Below are 22055 nucleotides of genomic sequence, written 5' to 3'. Positions count from 1 at the left end.
CCATAGCCTAAAGCACGGTAGTAAAAGCGCATTGAAGGTTTGCTTCCCTAGCACACCCATATGCTGCTGTGCTGGGCACACACCGAGGAGGACCGGCCCCTTCTTTCGCTACTCCGACAGACCACGTGGTTTCCTCTTTGCAAACAAAAAAAAATTAGTAAATTCGAGTCGGTTTAGAGGCGGTGCCATCGCCAGGCAGTAGGATCTGTATGACAGTGCAGGGTACAGCTCTAGGTTGAGGGGCAGAGAGAAAAGAATTTCTCCCGATCCCGCCATACTTGTACCACTATTCCACCATAACCACCATCAAATTAATTCAGACTGATACGGGTTTCCACACTGTGCAGGAAATTCGGAAGGATTGCTACAGTCAAGGATTCTCCACTCCTCCGCTGGACTTCATCAGGCTGCAACATTACTGTTAGTCGAACTTTCCCCTTTTATGTAGGATTCTGCTTTGAATTTGAAATTCTTTAATTTTCAGTCACAACTAGTTGAAAAATACGTGCTCTTTTTATTGTTGGCGGTATCAATTAATTTTTGCAAATTTACTGCGCTTTGTCGAAGTTTTGTTTTGATTTCTGATTTTTTGTGAGCGCTGCAATTTTTCACGATGAACAAGCTATATATTGGAAATCTGAATGAAAACGTGACCGCAGAGGACTTGGTTAAAACCTTTGAAGACTACAAGATTCCTTACTCTGGACAATTTCTAATGAAAACTGGCTACGCGTTTGTTGATTGCCCGGACGACCAATGGGCTATGAAAGCAATTGAAACATTTTCTGGTAAGTAACTAACTTAATGGACTCAATATTGTTGTTTTACCTTATCGGACTCTTCTCCCGTAAATAAACGAAGAGCTCTTTCACAGTCTCCTGAAGTCTTTATGTTTAGGAATCAAATTCCATTTTATAAAGTGACTATGTGGGGAACGTGAACCAATACGGATCTACTATTTGTAATTTAAAGCAATGGTATGTGGAATTTCTTTGAGCAGTGGCGTGCAAGATAACTTTTACACTGATGAGCTTGCCAAGACAGTTTAATGTACGTAAACACCGACTTTGTTTTTTCTCTATTGACAGTGTTATCTGACTAGGTAATACTGGGAAGAACTGCTAAAATGTATACCAGGAGTAATACAGATTTGGCTTCTTGTTCATTGTGCATGAAGCACTGAAACCTGCCTTCACACTCGGTATAACCTACTCAGTACAGCTATAGAATCAAATCCCACCCCTCCCCCTTTTGGCTAATAGGCCACTATAGTAACACAAAACACGTTTCATCTAGCGTATATAGTAATCATAAAAGAAATGGGTATGTTGACCTGGATGGGAGATTTCAATGCAAAATGTACCACAGTTATTTATGCAGTACAATTTGCTTGCATATGACTTGCTGTCCACAAAAATGTCTCTCTACGATTGTCCACATATGTTGCATGTGATGTGTGCTCAATATAGCACGAAGGTCGCCATGCTGTTACAGTATTTCATTTGAAACAGATTCGCAAGCAAGAACGTTAGTTAATGTCCACCTATGTCTGAGTGAGTGTAAAGTTTTATATGTACATGCCCAAATAAGAGCGAGTGTAGTATATGAATGACTTACATAATACAAATGAAGAGAACAGCATATATAGCCTATCTGTCCAGTGAACCTTGAAAATGCAACAAGAATGTTGCAGGTTTGAATGTAGTTACCAGAACAGTTGGTCGTGAAAAGACTATACACTTTATCGTCATAACTTTCCTAGTTACTAATAAAGAGTCTCGTATAGGCCATTCACAAAACGAGTTATTTAAATGCTGTTAAAGGGTAATTCATTCACACTGCATGTGGCTAACTTGTATCTATGTCAACGTAGTCGCGTTTAGAAGCTTACATTTAGTATACCCTATATTGGTATTAACTGGAAAGCTCGAATTATGGACCAAGGGCCAATATGTGGAATCTGAGGCCTCCTTTTCTTAAACATTTCCTTTTCCTTTTAGGTAAAGTGGAACTTCACGGCAAACGAATTGAGGTCGAACATTCTGTTCCAAAGAAACAAAGGTATTTAGCTTGCTCCTAAATACTCAGTTATTGGAAATGTGAATGTATACTATGTGTAGGGGTCGTAGAGTGGATTCGATCCGCCATTCTACTGTTCTCTGGTTTGGTGTCGAAATTGTGGATCTATTGGACCAGAATATGCGTTTTCTCCCTTAACTCTGGGTCAAAACTCGTCGTTTTTCAATTCGATAAAAACTGTTAATGCCAATGGTAAATTGTGATGGCTGTATCTAGTAAGTGGGGAGGGGGGAGCATTTCATGCAGCACGGCGTGCTTTTATAGTAATGTTTTCTTCTTTATTCGTGTTTGGGTGCAATTCATTCTTATTTGCAATACGTAAAATAGCCAAATGATGGTTGCATGGTCATTACTTGAATGACTTGTTTCAAACACGAAAGCAGGGCCTTGGCCTAATGTAAGGTCTAGGCCTCGATGGATCTTTTGTTGAATTAGTCATAAACACCAGGCTGTTTTGCTTGAAAGATCAACGGATTAATAATCTGTTCGAAAAAGTCAATTAAGTTGATATGGTATAATACACTAAATTCTTTGACGCTTTAATTTGATTTGACGCACAATTCTTGATGTCTAATATTTACTAATACGTACGCGTGTTACGTGAACCCTAATTGATAAATACATAAAATGTTGAAAGAAAGAAATGTTATGTAACGTACGCGTATATATATATATATATATATATATATATATATATATATATATATATATATATATATATATATATATAGTGTTAGTGTATGTATGTGTGTGTGTGTGTGTATACACACAGACACACGGTCAATTTTATTTATTTATTTTACGTCCCTTATCGGTCGATGGGTCGGTTAAAAGTAGTTGTTGTACGAATTGTGGTCAGTGTGGCGTTTGTAAAGGTGTGTCTCCAATTGTTACAATATCTCATGGAAGCTGTAGCCTACCTCCAGTATTTTGTCTTGGTAGAATTTAGCTCGTTGGGATAATGTATAATGTTATAACAGCCCAACAGCCTGTGCTTAAAAAAGTGGGGGTGGGGGGTGGGGGTGAAATCCAAGTCGCTCCACCCTGGCCACCTTTTCTCACCCCATTCTCAACACATTAGAAAATTAGCATAACCATTCAACCAAGATTGATTCACACATGAATACCAATGCACTCCCGCTGTTAGCCTATATGAAATCGAAGACTAGTCCGTATTAAAATCCAAAATTTTGAAGGTTAAAGACTTTGTGCACACCTTGATGACTGGGCACATTCTGGGCCCATTTAAACTATTGCAGGTAGACCGAATGAACGCTGTACTCTTTCCGTCACCTTAGCCTACCTGAGCACTAACTATTATTTAATTAATTGGTTTATTTTATTTATTTAATTTCTGACCACATTTAGCAATAAAGTAGTATGTTTGCTCAGTTTTCGCTCGATATATGATAGCTAAGTAATCGTTATTTTTAATCCATGGCCAAAATAATTTTTACGTTTTAAATATCTGTGAATGTCCTTTTCTTTATCGCCAGTTAACTAACGATGGTCACTTTTGTCTAGTGTGCTGGTTTACAGATTACTATTTACCATCATTTGTGATGGAACTATTAATAGGCTGTTTGGGAGCTTTTCATTGAAAGCTAACGTTTTGATTTAAGTGACACGTGGTCGCCATCATTGCGAATAGTAATCCAACGTCAGCAAAAGGAAAATGGCGTACAATGCAGCTCTCTATCCATTTGGCAGTTGGTCTCACAAACTAGGCTTCGTGGTCATTTTCTAGAAATCCACTGTTATTTAAAATATACGACACGTTGAACTCTAAACATTAAATGTATACGAAATGTCATTGGATCCGATTATTTATTATTATTAGTAGTAGTATTAGTAGTAGAAGTAGTCTAGTAGTAGTTGTATCGGTATACGATAGCGTATGTAATCAAGAAACCAGTGTGACTTCAGTGTGTGAATTAGGCCATTTTCTTTATTCTTATTTTATGAAGTTCACACGCTCCGTTCATTTAGAAGCGGTGTTTTTTAGTTCTTTTATCGTAGGTTTCGTGTAGAAGACCAAGGGTTAAAAACGACCCAAGTATCAGTTGTAGGAAATGTACGTTAAACGTGGAATAGGGCAACAATTCAGTGGTATAGTGACATAGCAGTATCACACGAAAGTAAGTCTTTGCAAAAGTAATCACTCGGTTTACTGTTGTTTTTCAAACAAATGTGGCCTTAATCAGGATTTTTTTAAGGCATGTTAACTTTTTCATGCTTTTTTCAGTGATTTTGGTAAACTAATCAACAAATTAAAAGGTGATGATTTTCTGGGGATGGTAAAGCACACGATTTCAATATGGCACATCCCGTGTGTGAGATATCATGGCTCCTTTTGTAAGGGTTCATAAGTGGAATGAGAAGCTTTTTAGGGATAGTCATAAAAAACACATCTTGGTCATTCAAATCCCTACACAGTCTGCTTGTCCACATGTAATGACGTGTTTAATAAACTTGGGTAACCTGTAGTATGTATGTTTTTAAATTAAGAGAGTGGTTTAAAAAAGTAAGTCTGTATGTATCCATGCATACTGATATGTGCAAGAGTGTGTGGCACACCCATATTCATACATACGGGGCTTCCATACTTGACGTTTGATGAGGAATGTTGTATTTGTATGAACAAGCCTTTTATGGTGCCTTGAGTTCAGTTACTTTTTAAAGTTTTGGTACTTGGAACAGTCAAGCCGACAGTAACTTCCATATGACCAATTGAGAGCCCAGGTGCTGTGGGAAACTCCAGGTGGTCAGGTGTAGCAGTACTGTCCCACGCACCTCTCAAAAGGTAGTCCTCAGTGTCTGCATGGGTTGGTAATTATTATTATTTTGGTATTATTATTAATATGGTTTTAAAACAACCATATTGATGCCAATTTGATTATCAGAAATATTTATTATTAAAATTAGGATGAGGATTAATTGGCTGGAATATCAGATGGTCAGATCATATTTACATTAGAATGAATAAAGTACCTTTTGGTGCAACTGGTAATGGTTTACATTGTGATGTTGTTTTAACAGATGTTTTGGGAGTTTGTAAATATTCCTGTTTGTAGCTAAATCTGACTCTAACTGATGCTCACCTAACAATCATCCGATTGTAATGTTAGCTGATATGTAGTATTGTATTATAATGAGGTGTGAAGGCTCGTGGTGTGAGCAGACCTCCCTTATGCACACACCCCTAAAATGGTCATGGTGACCAATGATTGTTATATCCCCATTGATCACAGACTTGGATGTAAAACGCATCAAGCTTGTACCTTATCAAGTTCATTAACTTTAAAACTATTGCATAGGTCAGCGTACAGATATATGGACATGTGGATATCATGGAAAGAGGTTATTAATTTATTTGTTTGGATTACATGGGTGTTTGTAAGAAGTGCGAGTCAGATTAAGTGTGCAGAAAACACTCTTTTGTGAAGTAACCCCTCAGAGCACAAGTCATCAATGACATGTGCTTCAGAAATGAAGTCATGACTCTGCAGTTTGAAATTTACATCTTAGTAAACTTGGTAATTGACAGAGGCCTGGCCCTCAGGGAAGTGAAGCTGGATAGTTTCTCCTCCCTCGTTGTATGGGGTGGGTGGTTGGGTGGTATTGGTGGGGTTTGTCTTTGCTAAACGTTTGGTGAAAAGGGCTATACTCCCCAGTGACTGATTACATTCATTACAGTAATTGTTTGTTTTGTAAAGCTATTCTGTAATTGCGGCCATTTTGTTCCCAGCCGTCTATTATGAGTGACTTGTCTTTTGGCATTTCTAGAATGTGATAAACTGTCATGTACAATAGTCTGTTTTGAGATGTAGTGTGTAGTGTTGTTTTAGCGATGGGAACTATTTTAGAGGGGCAGTGGGGAGAATGAACTGCCTGTTGTCTTGTGCGTAGAGGGAACTATTTAAATTACTTTTTAAAATCAGCAGATCTCTCACTAGTAAAGGTACTCTTTGGAAATGTGAAAGTTACTATGGCCATTTTGACTTTGAAAGTCAAAATGTGTGCATGAGTATAACAAAAATACAATGACTCTTCAGTGTATTTTGGTAGGTTTAGTAGTGGAATAAAATTTGGTTGTATGTTCTAAACTATTTTGTTGGTTGTTGGGTAAATGGAGATAAGCGTGCTGTGAATGTATGTAATGGCAGTGTTGAGCCACAACAGTTGCCTGCTTTCACTCTCTCCTCCCTCCTTTCCTCTGTCTGTTACTTGCTCCCCCTCTTTCTCCATCTCCATTTGTAATCGTAGTACTACAGAAGGCAGGGGGAGGGTTTCCAGGCAAAGGGGGGTGCGACCAATCAGGAGCCAGGAACACCTGTGTGCAGATTCTGAGAAGCCGTTGATGGTATTGCATGAGAGGCCATCTCTCTCTTTCTCTCTCTCGCTCTCTCTTTCTCTGTCTTTCTCTCACAGGCACGCATGCTCATATTTTTCTTTCATTCCTCCTATTTCTCTCCTCCTTCTGTATTTCTATTTTCTGTCACTCTAGCTCTCTGCGAGGCATACACACGCGTGCGCGCAGACACCCATGCACACCCACACACAATAGCGATGCATCTCCTCCATTGGATTACATTCCAGATCCATGCGACTTTTCTGCCAGGCTAGCAGAATGTACATGTAGGCGTTCATTCAGCTGGGTCATATGACCGGCGTGACTCTCAGTGGACTTGCGTGATCAGGAGAAGAGCGTGGAGGGGAGCCGGTTGTAGGGGCGTAGTACAGTGACACTTCCTCTCTTCCCTTTTCTGCCATTGTGAATTGTCTGAAAACGAGCACTGTAGCTTTGGGTGTGGATAGGGAAAGAGATTAGATGGTGGGAGTAAGAAATCTACGTCTGCTCCAATGTGTATTCATGCACAGTGACGGAGCAGTGGGCTTAAAAACGTGTGCTGCTGTCTCTTTAAGAACACTCCTCCCCTTTTAACCCCTTCCCAATGTACCTTCTTTTCCCCTTCCCCATTTTGAACCATCTGTCCTGCTTTTTTTTTTTTTTTTTTAACAGACTGAGATCCTTCACCACAGTTTGTGCAGCTTTAGGCTGGAAGCCCTCGGTTGCCACCAACTAGCACCCCACACACACAGCATCAGAAACATAAATAAACTACAAACCTCCAATCTACAAACACATTTTTTTATTTGAATGAACTGTGGTAAAATGTTTCGAGCAGTAAGTTGGTAAAGGGTGTTTTGGCCTGGTGGTGGGAATCCTCAGTAGTGTGGCGTGTGTATTCTGGGGAGGTAGTCACCTCCCTCGGTGTAAATCAGTGCAGTGACTTGCTGGTTCCTGTCCACATGACGAGGAACAGGGGTGACCACTTTCCCACATCTGTGGAGTATACTTCACTACACACAAAAAAAAACTCGAGAGATACTGAAAATCTGATATAATGGAGTCATGTTGATTCACACAAAAGCGTGACTGCGTAAGAGAGTAATAAGGTGGAGTAGAAGGAGAGCAGAGGCTGCAGGGTGGAGCTGGCGATGGGGTGCCAAACTTTGTGGGTCTCATTGCTACACCTTCTGATGTGAGCATCAGTCCAGTAGAGCACCCTGTGGTTCTGACTATTGTGATGAAAAGGGAAGATTTGTCCTAAATACAATGCCATCTAAGAAACAGAATTGTGAATTGTGAACATCTTTGCCATAGAATGAGTTGCGTGAATAATTGTTTGTGGATTTTGTGAAGTAGCCATAACATCCACATAAATGGTACAAGTGTTAGATTAGCAGGAAATGGCCTTTTAACTTGCGCATGTTTGTGGCTTATTATTGGCTTGCTTCAGGTCACATGGTTAATGGTCTATCATAGCAGTGGAGAAGGAAGTGGTGGGCACCAGCCATGGTAGGACAGAGCAGGGTTTCACCAGCACTTTCACCTTTGGGCCTTCACCTTACACACTGCCATGTTCCACGCTAGCTGCCTTTATGTGAGGATTCTGCTTAATATTTTATTCATATAAATATTAGTAAAGACAATAAACTGTTTTTGTGTTAAAGCTAATGGATAACAGGGAGGGGCTGGGGTCTTTGTTTCTGTAGTTACAATTTGGTTGCGTTAAAATAAATGCATCTTTTTGCTTGTACTTAAAACTGGGAATTTTAGATTAAGTTCTTTGATCAATACACTGCATAATTTGTACAGTAAATGGAAATGTTAAAGTTGTTCTTAGTTTTGCTATTGTTTTTCTGATCTAATTAGGTTAGGTCTAATTTAAATGTAGTGTAGGAGAAATGAGGTGCGGCGTGAATGAGATGATGGGTCGTCTGACTCCCTGAGAAGGGAATATTCATGGAGGTTTTCCCCTCTGATGTATGGGCCTCAACACCCCCCCGGTGGTTCCCTTTGTGTTTCTGGTGAACTGGCTTCTCTGAAGGCATGGCCATCATAAACACTCATGAAGGAGGGGGGTAGGGAGGGAGGTGCCTCCAGAACTCAAAATTCTTTACATTTTTTACGTAGTATTTTTTTCCCCCCAAACCGAGAGGCTGACGGAGGTGTACTGTGAGCCGAGGCAAAAGAAAGGACAATGGTGACAGGAAGTGACCAAAAAGGTCTTTCTTACATTGATTACACATGTGTTTTGCCAATACATTTATTTGCTATACCTGTTGACCAATACAGTGTATAAATATATCAACTGTATGTGCAATGTTTGGTAATAAGTTGCTAGCAGTGCCTCCCTTTCTGGCCAAGAAGCAACTTGGCAACTTGGTTAACAAATTAAGTGTTTGTTAGACCGTGACCACATTCAGCAGGAAAAATGTGCCTGTGGAGATACCAATGATAAAATGAAAGTGACCTCATAAACAGAACACCAGCAAGTCTAACATTTAAAATCTCAGCAAGTTTAGGAAAATGTGTAATAAAAAAATAAAAAAAAACACACTCCAAAAAAAAAAAACAAAAAAAAAAAAAACACCAGTAAAAATCCTAAAGCTGATTATCTTGTTGGGCTTAGTGAGAACCCCTGAGCAGATAAGAGAAGAAAACGAGGAAGAATGTAACGTTCCCACAGGTTTAGCTCTGCCACATGCCAAGTTACTGTCTCCTTCTTTAAATAATATTTTGGCTTTGATGTGTGTATTATGTTAAATGGTAAAATAATTACCTTAGCTAAAATGTTAGTCTATTCTAAATATTCTTTATTCATCACTTATTTTTAAAGCATAGTGTTTTGTTGTGACTACATGTCTTGTTAAATTAGTTTTTCTGCCTGACTTAGTTTTTCTATATGCTCAAAAGGCTGAGCAAGCCCTTTTCTTTGTCCAGTTATGAACAAAACATTGAATGGTGGGTGGAAAAGATATGGGTATGGAATATTTATGGATAATCTGGGTTTTTTGGAAAGGGGATGCAGTCAACATTCACTGAGATTACAGGATGAAAACATCACACTTCAAAAATAAAGACATCACCAATTTCCAGTATTATTGAAAAGTGCTAAACAGGATTTTAACACTTCCAGCCAAGTGTTTCTGGATATCATTCAGTGGCTGTTGGAGCCAATTAGAATCCTCTCCACTCACTTCCAAAGTACGTTTGTGCAGTGTCCAAAGGTGCAGTCAGATTTGGCTAAACGCAAACATGTTAGAAGCAGCTATTTATCATGAGCAATAGATTTGAATTATTTCAGAAAGAAAAACTATTAACAAACCACAGTTGTATTATTAAAATCACATCTGATGCTCTAAACTTTTAATTTAATGTTTTATCATTTAATTTGACCGTCTGCTCTATAGTTGGCATATGAGCATGAAAAGGGGGGGGGGGGGGGGGGTGGCTTGCCTGCAGACTTCCTCAGACTTTACAGACAGCCCAGTTTGAACAAGCCTCCGATGTCTTTACTTTCCATCGATGCAGACATTTGACTGGTCTAATCTCTACATCACCCTCTTGCTTTCTAAAAGGGCAGATCCACCAGTTTTAACTAGGCGCATAACGCATGATGTGTTGATCACTGATATTTGCAATATATCTTTGCAATACATCATGACTTGAGTGCATAAAATGCGCTAAACTGTTATAACAAACCAAGGCATTCTTGCTTACAACAGCAATCTTTAGTATATAAGCACAGATCCTAGAAAATGTCCATCGTGTGCTGTGACCACCTTCAGCTGTTACTGGTGAGAGTGGTGTGAACATTCTGACACCAGGCATTCACGAGGTTTTACAAGTGTAAGGTCACTACTGCACCCTTATCTTTAGCCATGTCACGCTGTAGGTATTTACCCATGTGTTTTATCAGATTACAGTCAAAATTAGAAATGTCTTCCATACTGTATAGTTATAGTTTTATCACTGCAAACATTTTGTTTGTTTTCATGCATAGCATTACAATTGTCGGAACAAAAATGTGTTTTCATTCAGCTTTGGAGATGGAACATTTGAAAAGCTACTATAGAAACAACGGTCTATAGTGACATGTTATGTTGTGAATTTCATTAAATAAATGTGAACAATTATGATATTAACTGCAAATTTGAGAGCTGAAATATGAAAGAGAAAAAAAACCCACTGGCACCCTGTTGACACCTTGCTATAAAATGTATGTAATCATTGAATGTATTGTTTGGACATTGCTAACACGGAGTGTTTAAAAGCATGTGGGCCACGTGTTTGGAAAGTTGCATTCTTGAGGTGTTCGAGCTCACATTGTGATAACCTTATTATAGTGTGAATGCTGTCCAATGACTGGTATATTCGGTCAAGGAACTGACGACTCGTATTCTGGCTGAGACGTAAATAACTTTAATGCAGAGTCTGAATTGAAACGATCAGATATTTGAACAAAAAATGAACTTATTTTATGTTTAATGCGTTTTTCAACCTTTTATAAGTGTGAAAGTTTAGTGAAGACCATATTAAGTATATCTGGAGACATGATGAGCAGGGTTGCGTTGCACTTTGTTTCATGAGCCTAATTTTCCTGTCTTGTATTTCTGTGGTGCATATTAAACACACTTTTCAGGTGCAAAAGTTACATGCCAATATCTTTATTTTAGTTAAGCCATATTTACCTTTTTAGTAACACACAAGACATTGTAATTTCTCCCTGAAGTGTTAACGTTTAGATTTAGAAATTCTGTGAACTGTTTTTCCTCTGGCTAAGGTGAAATGCCCTGCCTTCTCATGGGTTTTCTAACAGCTCATAGAGGATATAACATGAGAAACACTTACAATAGTGCACAGTCCATAGCACAAATATTTGCATTTTAAAGTTTATTCCGTTTGCTGGTTGTTTTTTAGATCACAATTATAAAACGTGTCTCACTGAAAATGAGCAACTTATAAATATGTACACATTTTTAAAGCTATTCTTTTTCTCTTTTTTTGCTTTTTTCATTATTGCATTTTATGTCATTCGGAAGGTCATAGACAATAATTTGTTTTACCTTTTATTTACTGGTTGGTGCTCATTTGAAGTCATTCTAAAATAACTCCAAAGACACCTGAGCATAGAGCAGATTTTTGTTTTGCTGGCAGAATTCTCCTTCATGCAGTTTATTCAGTTGATTGATAAGTGTGGTGTTGATTTTTGTGTGTGGGGGTGGAGGGACTCACTACCTTGTTAGATAAACACATTCCAGGAATTTTTACAATTTCTAAATAAAGTTCAATAAACCAAAGGACCACTAATTTAGTTTACAGGGTAGTCCTGGCATTATGAGCGTAAGACATTGTTATAAACATGTTGCTTGTACATATATCATTCATAGACTCTTCCACATGCAAAGTCAAGTATGTAAAATGGAAGCATATGTACATGCGTATTGGGCTTTTTTTTAACTGCTGTTTAGGGTATAAGACAGAGTTGTTGCCTTGCAGGACAATATGGGTGCGTGTAGCGCCAAAAAAGTGCAGGAGGGATCCTCCTTCTCCCCCTTACACCCATACAGCAGAATGCTGCTCTGCTCTGCTCCGTTAAAATGGAGCCTCTGGGTCACATGGATTCCGAACAGGCATGTGCTGGTGTGATCATACTATGTCCTCCTCTTCAACGCATGCTCGCTCATGCTAAGGGCACAGGGAGGAGGGGGAGGGGCTGGCAATCCCCCGCCCCTGCGGAAACACTTCCTCCTCCTCCAAACCTATATAGAAGTTCCCCTCACATAGGCATTTCATGAGCGGAAGACATGGGGCCTGGCCTCATCAGCTCTGGTATAGCGTTGTGTTTGTTCACATGGGTTTGGTGCCTTTATACTAGAATAATGCCACTCTGGAGATCGGTTTGGGGTGCATATTCTGCCAAGATTTGTTTGTGGTTGTGAAGTATAGGACAGATACTATTATGACTTCTTAAACCATTTCATACGGAAAAATCATTTTGCTAGTTTGTATCATGTCTTTTGGTGATTATTTTTATGCCTTCATTGTATTATAATTTTTAGGGTCATTTTGAACATTAAAAATATGGTCACTTTTTTCTTTATGCTTCTTTTATTTCATTTAGATGTCTGTTCAAACAATAAATCTTTCAGGTCACCACTGGGCATTTAATGTTGTGTATTATCCATTTACAACTGCACATACCACTAAATAGCATCCCTCCTATTTTTAGAAGATTCTTTAATCATATGCTGATAGTTTTCAACAAATACATGATAGAGTTTTGTGTTCTGCTCCAGTCAGTCAAAACTGTCAGTTCACAACTTTAATGTTATGGAGCTTAAGTGTGAGACCCCGTATTAATCCTGTCTGAAGAAGCTCCGTTTGACAACATCATGTGTTGACTGATCTGATGCCCTGTGTTTTGTTTGTGTCTATGTGTGGGCTTTGTTTGTTTGTGTTTTGGCATGGTGTGTGTTTTTTTTTTTTCTGCTCTCATCTAAATCTTAATAACGATTAGGAAAAACTGCACCATTCAGCATAGACATGTCAACAGACAGAGAAAATTAGCTTCAAAGGTCTAAAATGAGAGAGATACAAAGGGCGCTTCAGAGGGGAGGAGAGTTAGGTGGTGTTTACAGCTTATTCCCAACAGTCTAATGCACATAGCATTCAAATTTCCAACTGTCTGGACATTCTATAGGTCTGTTGGGTTTACTAATTCAAAAAGAAGTCATGGGCTTATGTCATACACACTCAGAAAGAAAGCCCCTTGTGCTGAAAAGGAAGAAACGATGGCTCAGTCTTGCTCCAGTTAAGATCTTCCATGGGAGAGGAGACTCTTCATTGAGGGAGATACTTGCTTGGCATGCTTCACATTTCAGAAAGAACATGTAAAGTTTGTGAGCTATATGGAAATGGTGCAGAAATATTGGTTGGTTACAGATTGTGCACTAATGAACAGCAGAATCATGTGCCCTTACTGTATCTTGTATATTGAAATGGATAACCAACATTTTAGACCATCTTTTTATTTGTCGGTAGTAATCAATATTGTACATTTTCACAATATGCTTGAAATGATACTAATTGTTTAATTTTAAAGAAACAGAATGTAGGCAGTTTGCTTTATTAAAGTCTGAATGTGAAATGTTTAGCCTCAGTGATAACTGCCCTAGAGCTGTTTTAACTAGTTGAATATTTTTGCATTTCTCCACAAACTAAGTTCTATGTTGTCCACAATTCCCTTTATGTAAAGGTAATTCTTACTCTATCTTTATTTATAGATATAATAATTTCCCTTAAATAAAGTGGTTAAAGAAAGTTTTTTTTTTTTTTTAAGTGAATTTAATGCTTTCAAGTGTTTGCACTTTATTAAACTACTCTGGGTTTGAGATGAAGGCTTTATGATTCTTTCCATTAGCTGGGATGAAATACACGTAGTTTTATTAGATTTGTTTGTTTGGCCACCTATGAGTCATTTGAAAGAAGTCTCTAGATTCAAATACTTTTGATTCTCTCATATACACTACTCTGGACTCTCTTCGAAAACATCCATTTCAGTCAGCATATACAGATTGGGACATTTTGATCACGTGTAGTTTACAATAGCATTGTATCAAAAACGTTGTTTCCCTTATTGTTTAAGCTTCATTCAGGACACCCTAAAGAGTTTTGAAACCTTCCTGTCTCTTATGGTAACGTTTGCTTTCTACCTCCCCCTCGCTTTCTGCTGCAACAAACCCGTCTACCTTACTAGCAAATCAGAGGATATAGGCTAGTAACCCTACATACGGTGCAATGTATGCATGGATTTGAAAAAAAAATATGTAAAAAGTGCTACTCTCTCAAACTGTTTTTTGAGACAAGCCCGTATTTCTTTGCGGGATTTTGTAAGGCTTTCGTTGTAACGCAGCAGAATTACTCAAAAGATTGTGCTCAGGTGCCCCTTTAATTTATCTTGGTGGAGAGAACGCTATAGCATTAGTGTTCTGCGTTGTGCTTCTTTACGGTGGATTTGCAACCATGGACTACGACGTTTGAAAGACGAGGGATTTGCGATGTTTAGCCGCGATTTAAATAATCTAATCAAGAACAGACAATTTTTTTTTGTGTAAATCAAATGAGGCATAATAATCAATAGGTGTAAATAACGTTTCAACAATACGACGACGTAATTGCACATCTCAAATATATGCAAGGATTGTGCTGTAGGCTATGGCGTTTCCGCGGTTTAGATTCCAAAGTCGATTTAGCACCTAGATGATCCGCAGTGACTCTGGGATCCTTTTAGGAATTTCTTATTAATGAAGACTGGGACATGTGCTGCGTATTGTGGTGTATTGGTAGTTGCAGCGTGGATGCACGATGGTACTGCGGTCCACTTTTCTACCAACCCCCCCCCTTTCGCGTCTGTGGAGTGGGCGGTGCAGTGACTGCGCGCGCCGCCTCTTTCACGACGCTATAGTATTCTCGAGTAGTTCACTGACTTTATGAATGGAGGCAGGTCTCCACTTCGCTGCCTGCGCGAGCTAGCAGCGAGCATTGCTCGGGGGTGGGGGGCTTCAAGTTGCAGAGAGCCATGAGACGAAACTACAGATCATTTGCGCTACGGCTTCTTTGGGAAGCACTAACGCTGTCTTCTAGTACTTTAACCTACATTTTTTAAATAAACTTGATTGTGCATCGACCATGGTGTGATGCATATTGTGGTTATGGTTAGTCTGCCTTTTGAAATTAAAATGTCTAACGAATAATGTTACTGAAGGTGTAAATAAAAACAATCCTTTTACAGCACAATGGAGATTGGTTTTCGTCTACAAAACGACAGTGTAAAGCCCCAAACACGGATTTTTACTATTTGAGTTATTAAAGTCCTATGTATAGAGATGAATACAATGTAATTGTATTCGTTTGACTGAGAAATTGCAAACATAATTCGACATGTAAATGCAATCTTAACCAGTTTGCAGAACACATGTCTTGGCGTTATATGTGCCTATAACGTACAACGCTCGCACATGTGACCGTGATTCATTGTGGTAATTGGGCGTTGTCAGAAGATGGCTGCTTATGCTCGCTCACGTGCTTGAGACTAATGTCAATTGCACTGAACCAGAAAATCCGGCTTTGTAGACTATGTGATGAGATAACTGGGTATAAATGTACAGTGTAAAATACATCAATTCCTGTTCTCGCAATTGTGACGGAGTTCTTCAAGATAGGCTTTAAACTGGAAGGTTATTAAAGGGCGAAATCTGTAGCTCAAATAGGCTTACCACACCTTCCATTTAAGTGGAAAGCCGTACTGTAGTAATAAGGGCAGTAATAAAGTGCAGGGAAATCAGATTATGACATTTCACTCGACTGGGATGGTGTATGGGGTGTTTTAGATTTTGGAAGGTGAAAGGTAAAATAGAAATCTTTGTTGATTATGTCAACATACTCAAGAGAAAGCTAATCAGTAACCTACGTGTAAGATATGTTACGGGGATATTTGTGCAAGAGTGCAATGTGGGGTCCTCAAGTGTAAATACAACAGGTTAGAATGTATTATACGACTTGTCTGTCCTAAATGTGTAGCTGGCCCATCTAAAAGTAGTGACTGTAAGGCGCGATAACAGGGTTTTAGTTATCGTGACGAATCCATTCAAATGTGTTTTTGCTACTAAATGTTTTGGACGCACAATGCGGGCGCATGTTATTTTGCCCGTAAGGAAGACTGCCACAACAGCTCGTGTCATTTTTTCCCCCATTTACCTTAATATCTTCTTGCAGTGTCTTTAATGAATAGACTTTAATTGTTTGGCCCTATATTTAATTTGGGTATGGGTGTAGGCCTATTGCGACTTGAACTGTAGCCTTTAATGTTTTCCTATACATCAATTTATTAACATCTTACGTTAAGTGTAATTTTCACCAACCAAATATCAGAAAAATCTTGACCTAGACATGATTTTGCAATATTGAGGTAAACAAACAATTATTTTCATGCATATACGAATTTAGTCGGAATTCGTCTGAACAGACTAAGAAAATTACTCAGTTGTGCGTCTGAACGAGCAAAGTGCCATTTTAGCTCTAGCACCTCGGTTGCTCTCGAAATGGCGCGTGTGAGAGAGCAGGGCGAGTGAGAGCAGATGGTATTGTTTTATTCAGATTTATTACATGGTTGTTGGCTTAAAGTTAACTATATTTATTAAATGTTGCACGTGGCCAGCTTCAAAATAAGACATAGGCTATCCAAATACAGTATATGCTTATTCTATTAGTGACACTTTTACCCTTCTACTGCACCAATTATAGAAATTTGTGCAGCTTTCTCTGGGGCGGATGAGTTTATAACTGAATGGAAGAATGTATTGATTGTGGCTATTAGTCAACTTTGTGCTCAAAGTAAGCCGCCCCTTTTTTAGACAACTGCTTATCGGAGTCTGTTGACTCATTCAGTAGTCAGTCACAGCGTCTCGTGTTCTTACCCACAGTCACAAAATGGAGACCATCACAGCTTCCATCTTGTACTGACTTAACTCGCAGCGGAGCGAAACGTGAACTTTGACCCATACTAAGGGCACGTCACCTTAATGGAAATACATGGATACAGAAGTTGTTGTTTTGTAACGAGCTGTACTTCACATACCATTAACAGCACCCCCGAAAAACCGCTTAAACAGACGAAAAGCCGAAAAGACCCAAAATACGCTTGACTGTGAGGCGCCTTCCTACACTTAACCCGTCCATTGACTCGCTGTCATGACGTATATGCATCGGATCGGATATCATCGTCATAGACCATAAATCAAATTCTGAGGGAATTTTTCATTATCTTTACATTGAACGCTATATTCGTCACAACGGCCACTTCGACTGCTTCTTTGTCTTACCATCCGTATATTGCACGTAGTCGTTTATTCCTTAAACTAAATCCTGTTCAGAAAATGTCAGTCATGCACTATGATGGCAAATATCACGGAATGGTCTTTTTTGATGGACGATGCTTAAAACTTGGTTTTATGTACCGAAACCCTCTTTCCTTTTGGCGGAACATGGCGGCTGCATCTCAGCATAAACTGTGGCGCCTTTGTTTGCCTGTAACCCCAACCTCAATCCCGGCCTGCTCTTTTAAACCATCAGAGCATTCCTCCATTTGAGGTCAAATGTTCTGATGTAAGGTTGAGAACTGCTCACAAATCTATTAGCAGATGAGTTGGAAATCTTTCTCTAACTCTCGCTCTCTCTACCATATGTTGCCAAATTCCAGAGCTCCCAAGACAAAAGAGAAAGAGAGGGAGAGGGAGGAGTTTTTTTTAACATGATAATGCAGGAAAGGACCATAGGGTTTTTTTTCCCACCCCCACTGGTTTCTAGTTCAGAAGCATTCCTCAGCTGAGGATGCTCTATGTTCATTGTGACTTGATTGCAGTAGTAAGCATGGTTGCTCCTAGAATCCAAGTCTTCCTCTCCCAATATCTCTCTCTCTCTCTCTCTCTCTCTCTCTCTCTCTCTCTCTCTCTCTCTCTGTCTCTCTCTCTCACAAGCAAGCACAAATGCGTTTTAAGATAATTTTTATTATGAATTTATTAAAGCCATGATACATTTTTGCATATTTTATTTTAAAATATACAGCATGAAAACATTTATTTATTTCTCTAAATTCAAGTTTGTGTTGGTGAATGGGGTAATGACACTATGTGAGATAATTCGTTTTAACGCACGGTTCTTTGCCAATATGTAAAATTGTTTGATGCTGACGGTGATCTTGATGGTAGTTTTATTTTCAACTGTGAGAGATGTGGAACTGGGACTCGGATCCAGTTTGTGTGGAATCAGCAGGAGGATGTGAGGCATGGGACCTGGTCCTAGATCAGCTGCTATGTGCTGGCTTAAGTTATCCACTTCAAGGCTATGTCAGCAAAACATCAAGAAGCACAGATCTGTGATTTGCAAGGCCATTCCAAATCTTGAATAAAAAAAATCTCTATTTTATTTGAATTGTTATAACGGCTGTCAATTTGACTTAAGTTTTGTTCTATGATTTTTATATAGGGTTTTAAATCAGAAACAAATGAAACCAAAGTCAGCTGTCCACAAACATTTGATTTTTGTCCTCTTAAATGAAGACTCAACTTTTGAGACATTGTCATGGGACTTAGGAAGACTAATTGAGGACCGAATTAGTCATCTTTATTACAGGCAATCAAAACCTAGGAAATTAATATATGCCTTGTGCTTCATGTCTTACTTACATCACATTACGTTTCCACAGCTTGAAAGCACAAAGCCTACAGCATGAAACTATACTGCAAGACCAGGGCTAGTGATGATCTGCTAAAATATTAAAAACTGCACTGTTTTTATGCTACCTTGCAAAGCTACTAGTTCGTTTACTTTACACTAGTAATTTTTCCTCTGTATTTTTATGATAACTGTAGTACATTTTGCAAGGCTTAATGAAATCTGATGTTTCAGCTGTATTTAAAATGGGTGTGGAGTTTGAATATTTTTGCTTTGTCAAATTAAGTTCCAAAACTTTGTATGGAGATTCATATTGTGCGATATACACATACAGCATTACATTTGAATACATGTGACTTTACTCAAATTCTATGGTATATGTGGACTCGAGTGGTCAATTCTGATCAGGATGGCACAGTTCTAATTTCATAACAGTTTTCATAACTAGTTTTCCAGTAGATGTATCTGTGATGTATGTATTTCACAACAGATGCCATATTCTTGGAATATGTGAGAAAATCAACAAATCTTAGATGGATAGCAGCACAGAAGTATGTATGGTGGCGAATGATATGTTATGCTTGCCTGCCCCACTGATCCTACTCTGACAGTAGGGAGGGATTTGGAACGACTCGTTAATCTTTGATACTGCTTGTTAGTATTGCTTGTCTTTTTAATTGGTTGTGAGTCTTTTTAGTCAAAAATTTTGCACAGTGCATTTGCATGAACTAATTTCAGCTCTGGAGCTGTGTGTGTTCCTGATGCTTCTTGCTACGTTTGCTTCTTTACAGAATTTAATTGCCATTTTTGTGTAGGTCAATGTTAATACAAATTAGTATTGGTTTAAAAAATTTCAGATTTTTCTTCTTGCTGGTATACCAGCTCTAAGGGCTTAAAGTTAGTCATAAATTGATTTAGTACATCACCAGCTGCCACAACACTTGGATTGAATGGGTTGAAGTATGATCTTGATGTTTGTGCACTAGAAAATGTATAACCTTTCCCAACATTTTCAGTGTCTTTTTTTTCCTCTTTAAATATATGATGGAACGTCTCCATCCGTGACATTTTTGTTTGTTTGCACATGTGCGTTAGTAAGTAGTGCCTCCATTTTTTTTTTATTGCTTAATTAAAACTGGCTGCAGTCCCGATTTTTGATTAAGCTCTGATTTCACTACAGCTTTGGAAGTTGTCCACTGATGTTCTAAGCATTACTTACAACTTTACAAGTTTCTACAGCTACACCTATAGGGAGGGAAAGAGTACATTTTCAACTGTGGTTCTCAGAGTCAGCAAACATTAAATAGTTTTGTTTCAGTCCCTCTTGCCTGATATTAGATGACCTTTTATCTTTTGAGGGCTTAGACCTGTTTGTTAAAAACTCAACAGGTAACGAGGGCATGCTCTATCTCTGAGTTATGCCAACCATATCAGAAGTGTTCAGCAGGAAGAGGCTAGTGTTTCTAGCTATAGTGTTTCTTTCTTCCTGGTAGTGCACAATGATTTCGATACCACATAGCAAGCAAGCCACAGTGATTATGCCCGCCTTTTCTCCCCCTCTGTCTCTCTCTCCCTTTTCGGGCATGCAAAGGGTTAATGTTGCATCACTGTGCCTTGATTGTCATGCTTGTGGAATAACCTTTGACCTCTTAGTGGGGTGGGTTGAAGAAAAGAAAGCAGAGCTGAGTGGGGGATGGTGGCTCTATCAGGTACTGTGAACATGGAGAGGGGGGGGAGGGGATGCTGGTGGGTCCTCGTGATGTTGCCGTGCCTTTGCTGCACTGTTTTCAGCATGAAGAAGAGAACGCTGCAAAAAGCTTGACGGAGGACGAGCGCTAATCTGAGATCTGCTCATCAGTGCCCGTCTCAACTCATTTCAATAGGATGTAGAGGGCAAATTCACAGATCTGGGATCAGCTCTCACAGTGAGAAGTTTGATACACGGGGCCTCCGATCACTATCAATGTGTGTGTGGCCCCTCTGTCCCACCCCTGAAGAGGACTGTGATCCAGTTGCTTAACTGGGCTTCGGGGGAGCAATTTCATTGACTTGAGCAGCCTCTGAGGAAGGTGGCCTTGCCCACCTAGGTTGTAATCAGCTTAGAGCTTCCCTGGTGGACTCCTGCTAGCTAGCTGGTAAGAACTCCGAGGAGCCTCTCCCCTCCTTCCCACCAACCCCCTCAGCCTGCAGTTCAGCGCATGCACTAGGAACATTACTGGGTTCCTCCAGATAGATCTTTGCACGATCTCCTGGAATCTGTTAGCTGGATTTGTGATCTCTCGGAGTAGTCCTCATTGCGAGGCCAGGGGCGATCTGCACACTGCAGAGCTCAAGTCATTCTTTGGGATCCACAGTCCTGCCTCAACATATCAGATAATTGTCAAGTCCTTCACTACAGACTGCCCCTAACTGCCGGTTATCTCGATTAGATAAACCTGTTGGCTTTGGTTTTATTTTAACTTTGTGTTCAAGCAGTTCAATAAATGATTTTTCTTTTTATTTTAGAGACTAGATGGTTTCTGGATGGTAAAGGCAGTGAATATGAATCACACAGTTTGTGTAACAGATTATTTAAGGTCTGTTGCTTGTTATTTACAGAAAGTATTTTTTCAATTCTTTCCATTTTAATTTTGTTTGTAACAAACTAAAACGCTGTATCTCTTATTTACAGATACATGCTTAGGTCATAGCTGACCACATTAACGCTTGTCAATTAATTACAGTTTATTTAGATAATTTTTAATTAATTATCTAATCATGTTCACATACTGAATTTCTAATTTGGACATTTTCTGCTTTAAACAAACCGTAAGAGGCTGCCATGTGCAGCATGCTTGTCATAAGACAGCATTTATCAGTGATTAGGATAATTTGCATTATGGAGACCTAAAAGGGAGAAAAGCGTCCTTGAATCATCAAGCCTTTTAGATTTTTGTTTAGCTTAAGCTGAAGATACTACTGCCTTGCTACAGACTGTAATATAATAGACTATATAGACCACGGCCATCTTTGTTTAAATAAGAGACTGACGTCCTACAGCTGGAGTGCTGTCATTAGGGGTTTTCCCCCAGAATTAGCAGACTTAAATGTTATGAGTGATCGTAGCTCTCACACGACAACGCTGGAATTGTTTTGGAAGCTTTTGGGACTTGTCTTCTTCAGATTAGTGTGTAGGTTGGGAGAGCTGGTTTAAGATTGATGCAGAAGGGGCTCCCTCTGCCCTGAGCTGGTTTTTGCAGGTCTCTCAGAAGGCTGATTCCTTTCCTCCGCTAACGCCGCCATATTGATGGGAGGAGCCCATGCTTAACCTTGCTGTTTGTAGGCCAAGCTATTGGTATCTAAAGCACTGAGCTGAGAGTTTTTGATGGCGTTCACCTATTGGAAAGGTGTT

At 39.2% G+C, this 22055-nt stretch overlaps 1 protein-coding gene across 1 annotated transcript in view; it reads left to right on the top strand.

Moving 5' to 3' along the window:
* The first annotated feature begins 213 nt into the window (after positions 1-213).
* igf2bp1 (insulin-like growth factor 2 mRNA binding protein 1) overlaps positions 214-22055 on the top strand; it is a 33795-nt gene continuing 11953 nt past the window's right edge. The window contains exons 1-2 of the mRNA XM_076997510.1: positions 214-788; positions 2001-2061. Of these exons, the coding sequence (XP_076853625.1) occupies positions 614-788; positions 2001-2061 (236 nt within the window). The 5' untranslated portion in view covers positions 214-613. The remainder of the gene's footprint in view (positions 789-2000; positions 2062-22055) is intronic.

Source organism: Brachyhypopomus gauderio, chromosome 2 (genome assembly GCF_052324685.1).
Source record: "Brachyhypopomus gauderio isolate BG-103 chromosome 2, BGAUD_0.2, whole genome shotgun sequence".
In the NCBI taxonomy this organism is placed as follows: domain Eukaryota; kingdom Metazoa; phylum Chordata; class Actinopteri; order Gymnotiformes; family Hypopomidae; genus Brachyhypopomus; species Brachyhypopomus gauderio.
Note: the sequence above shows the minus strand (reverse complement) of the source record. Positions and strands in the feature narration are given on the sequence as shown.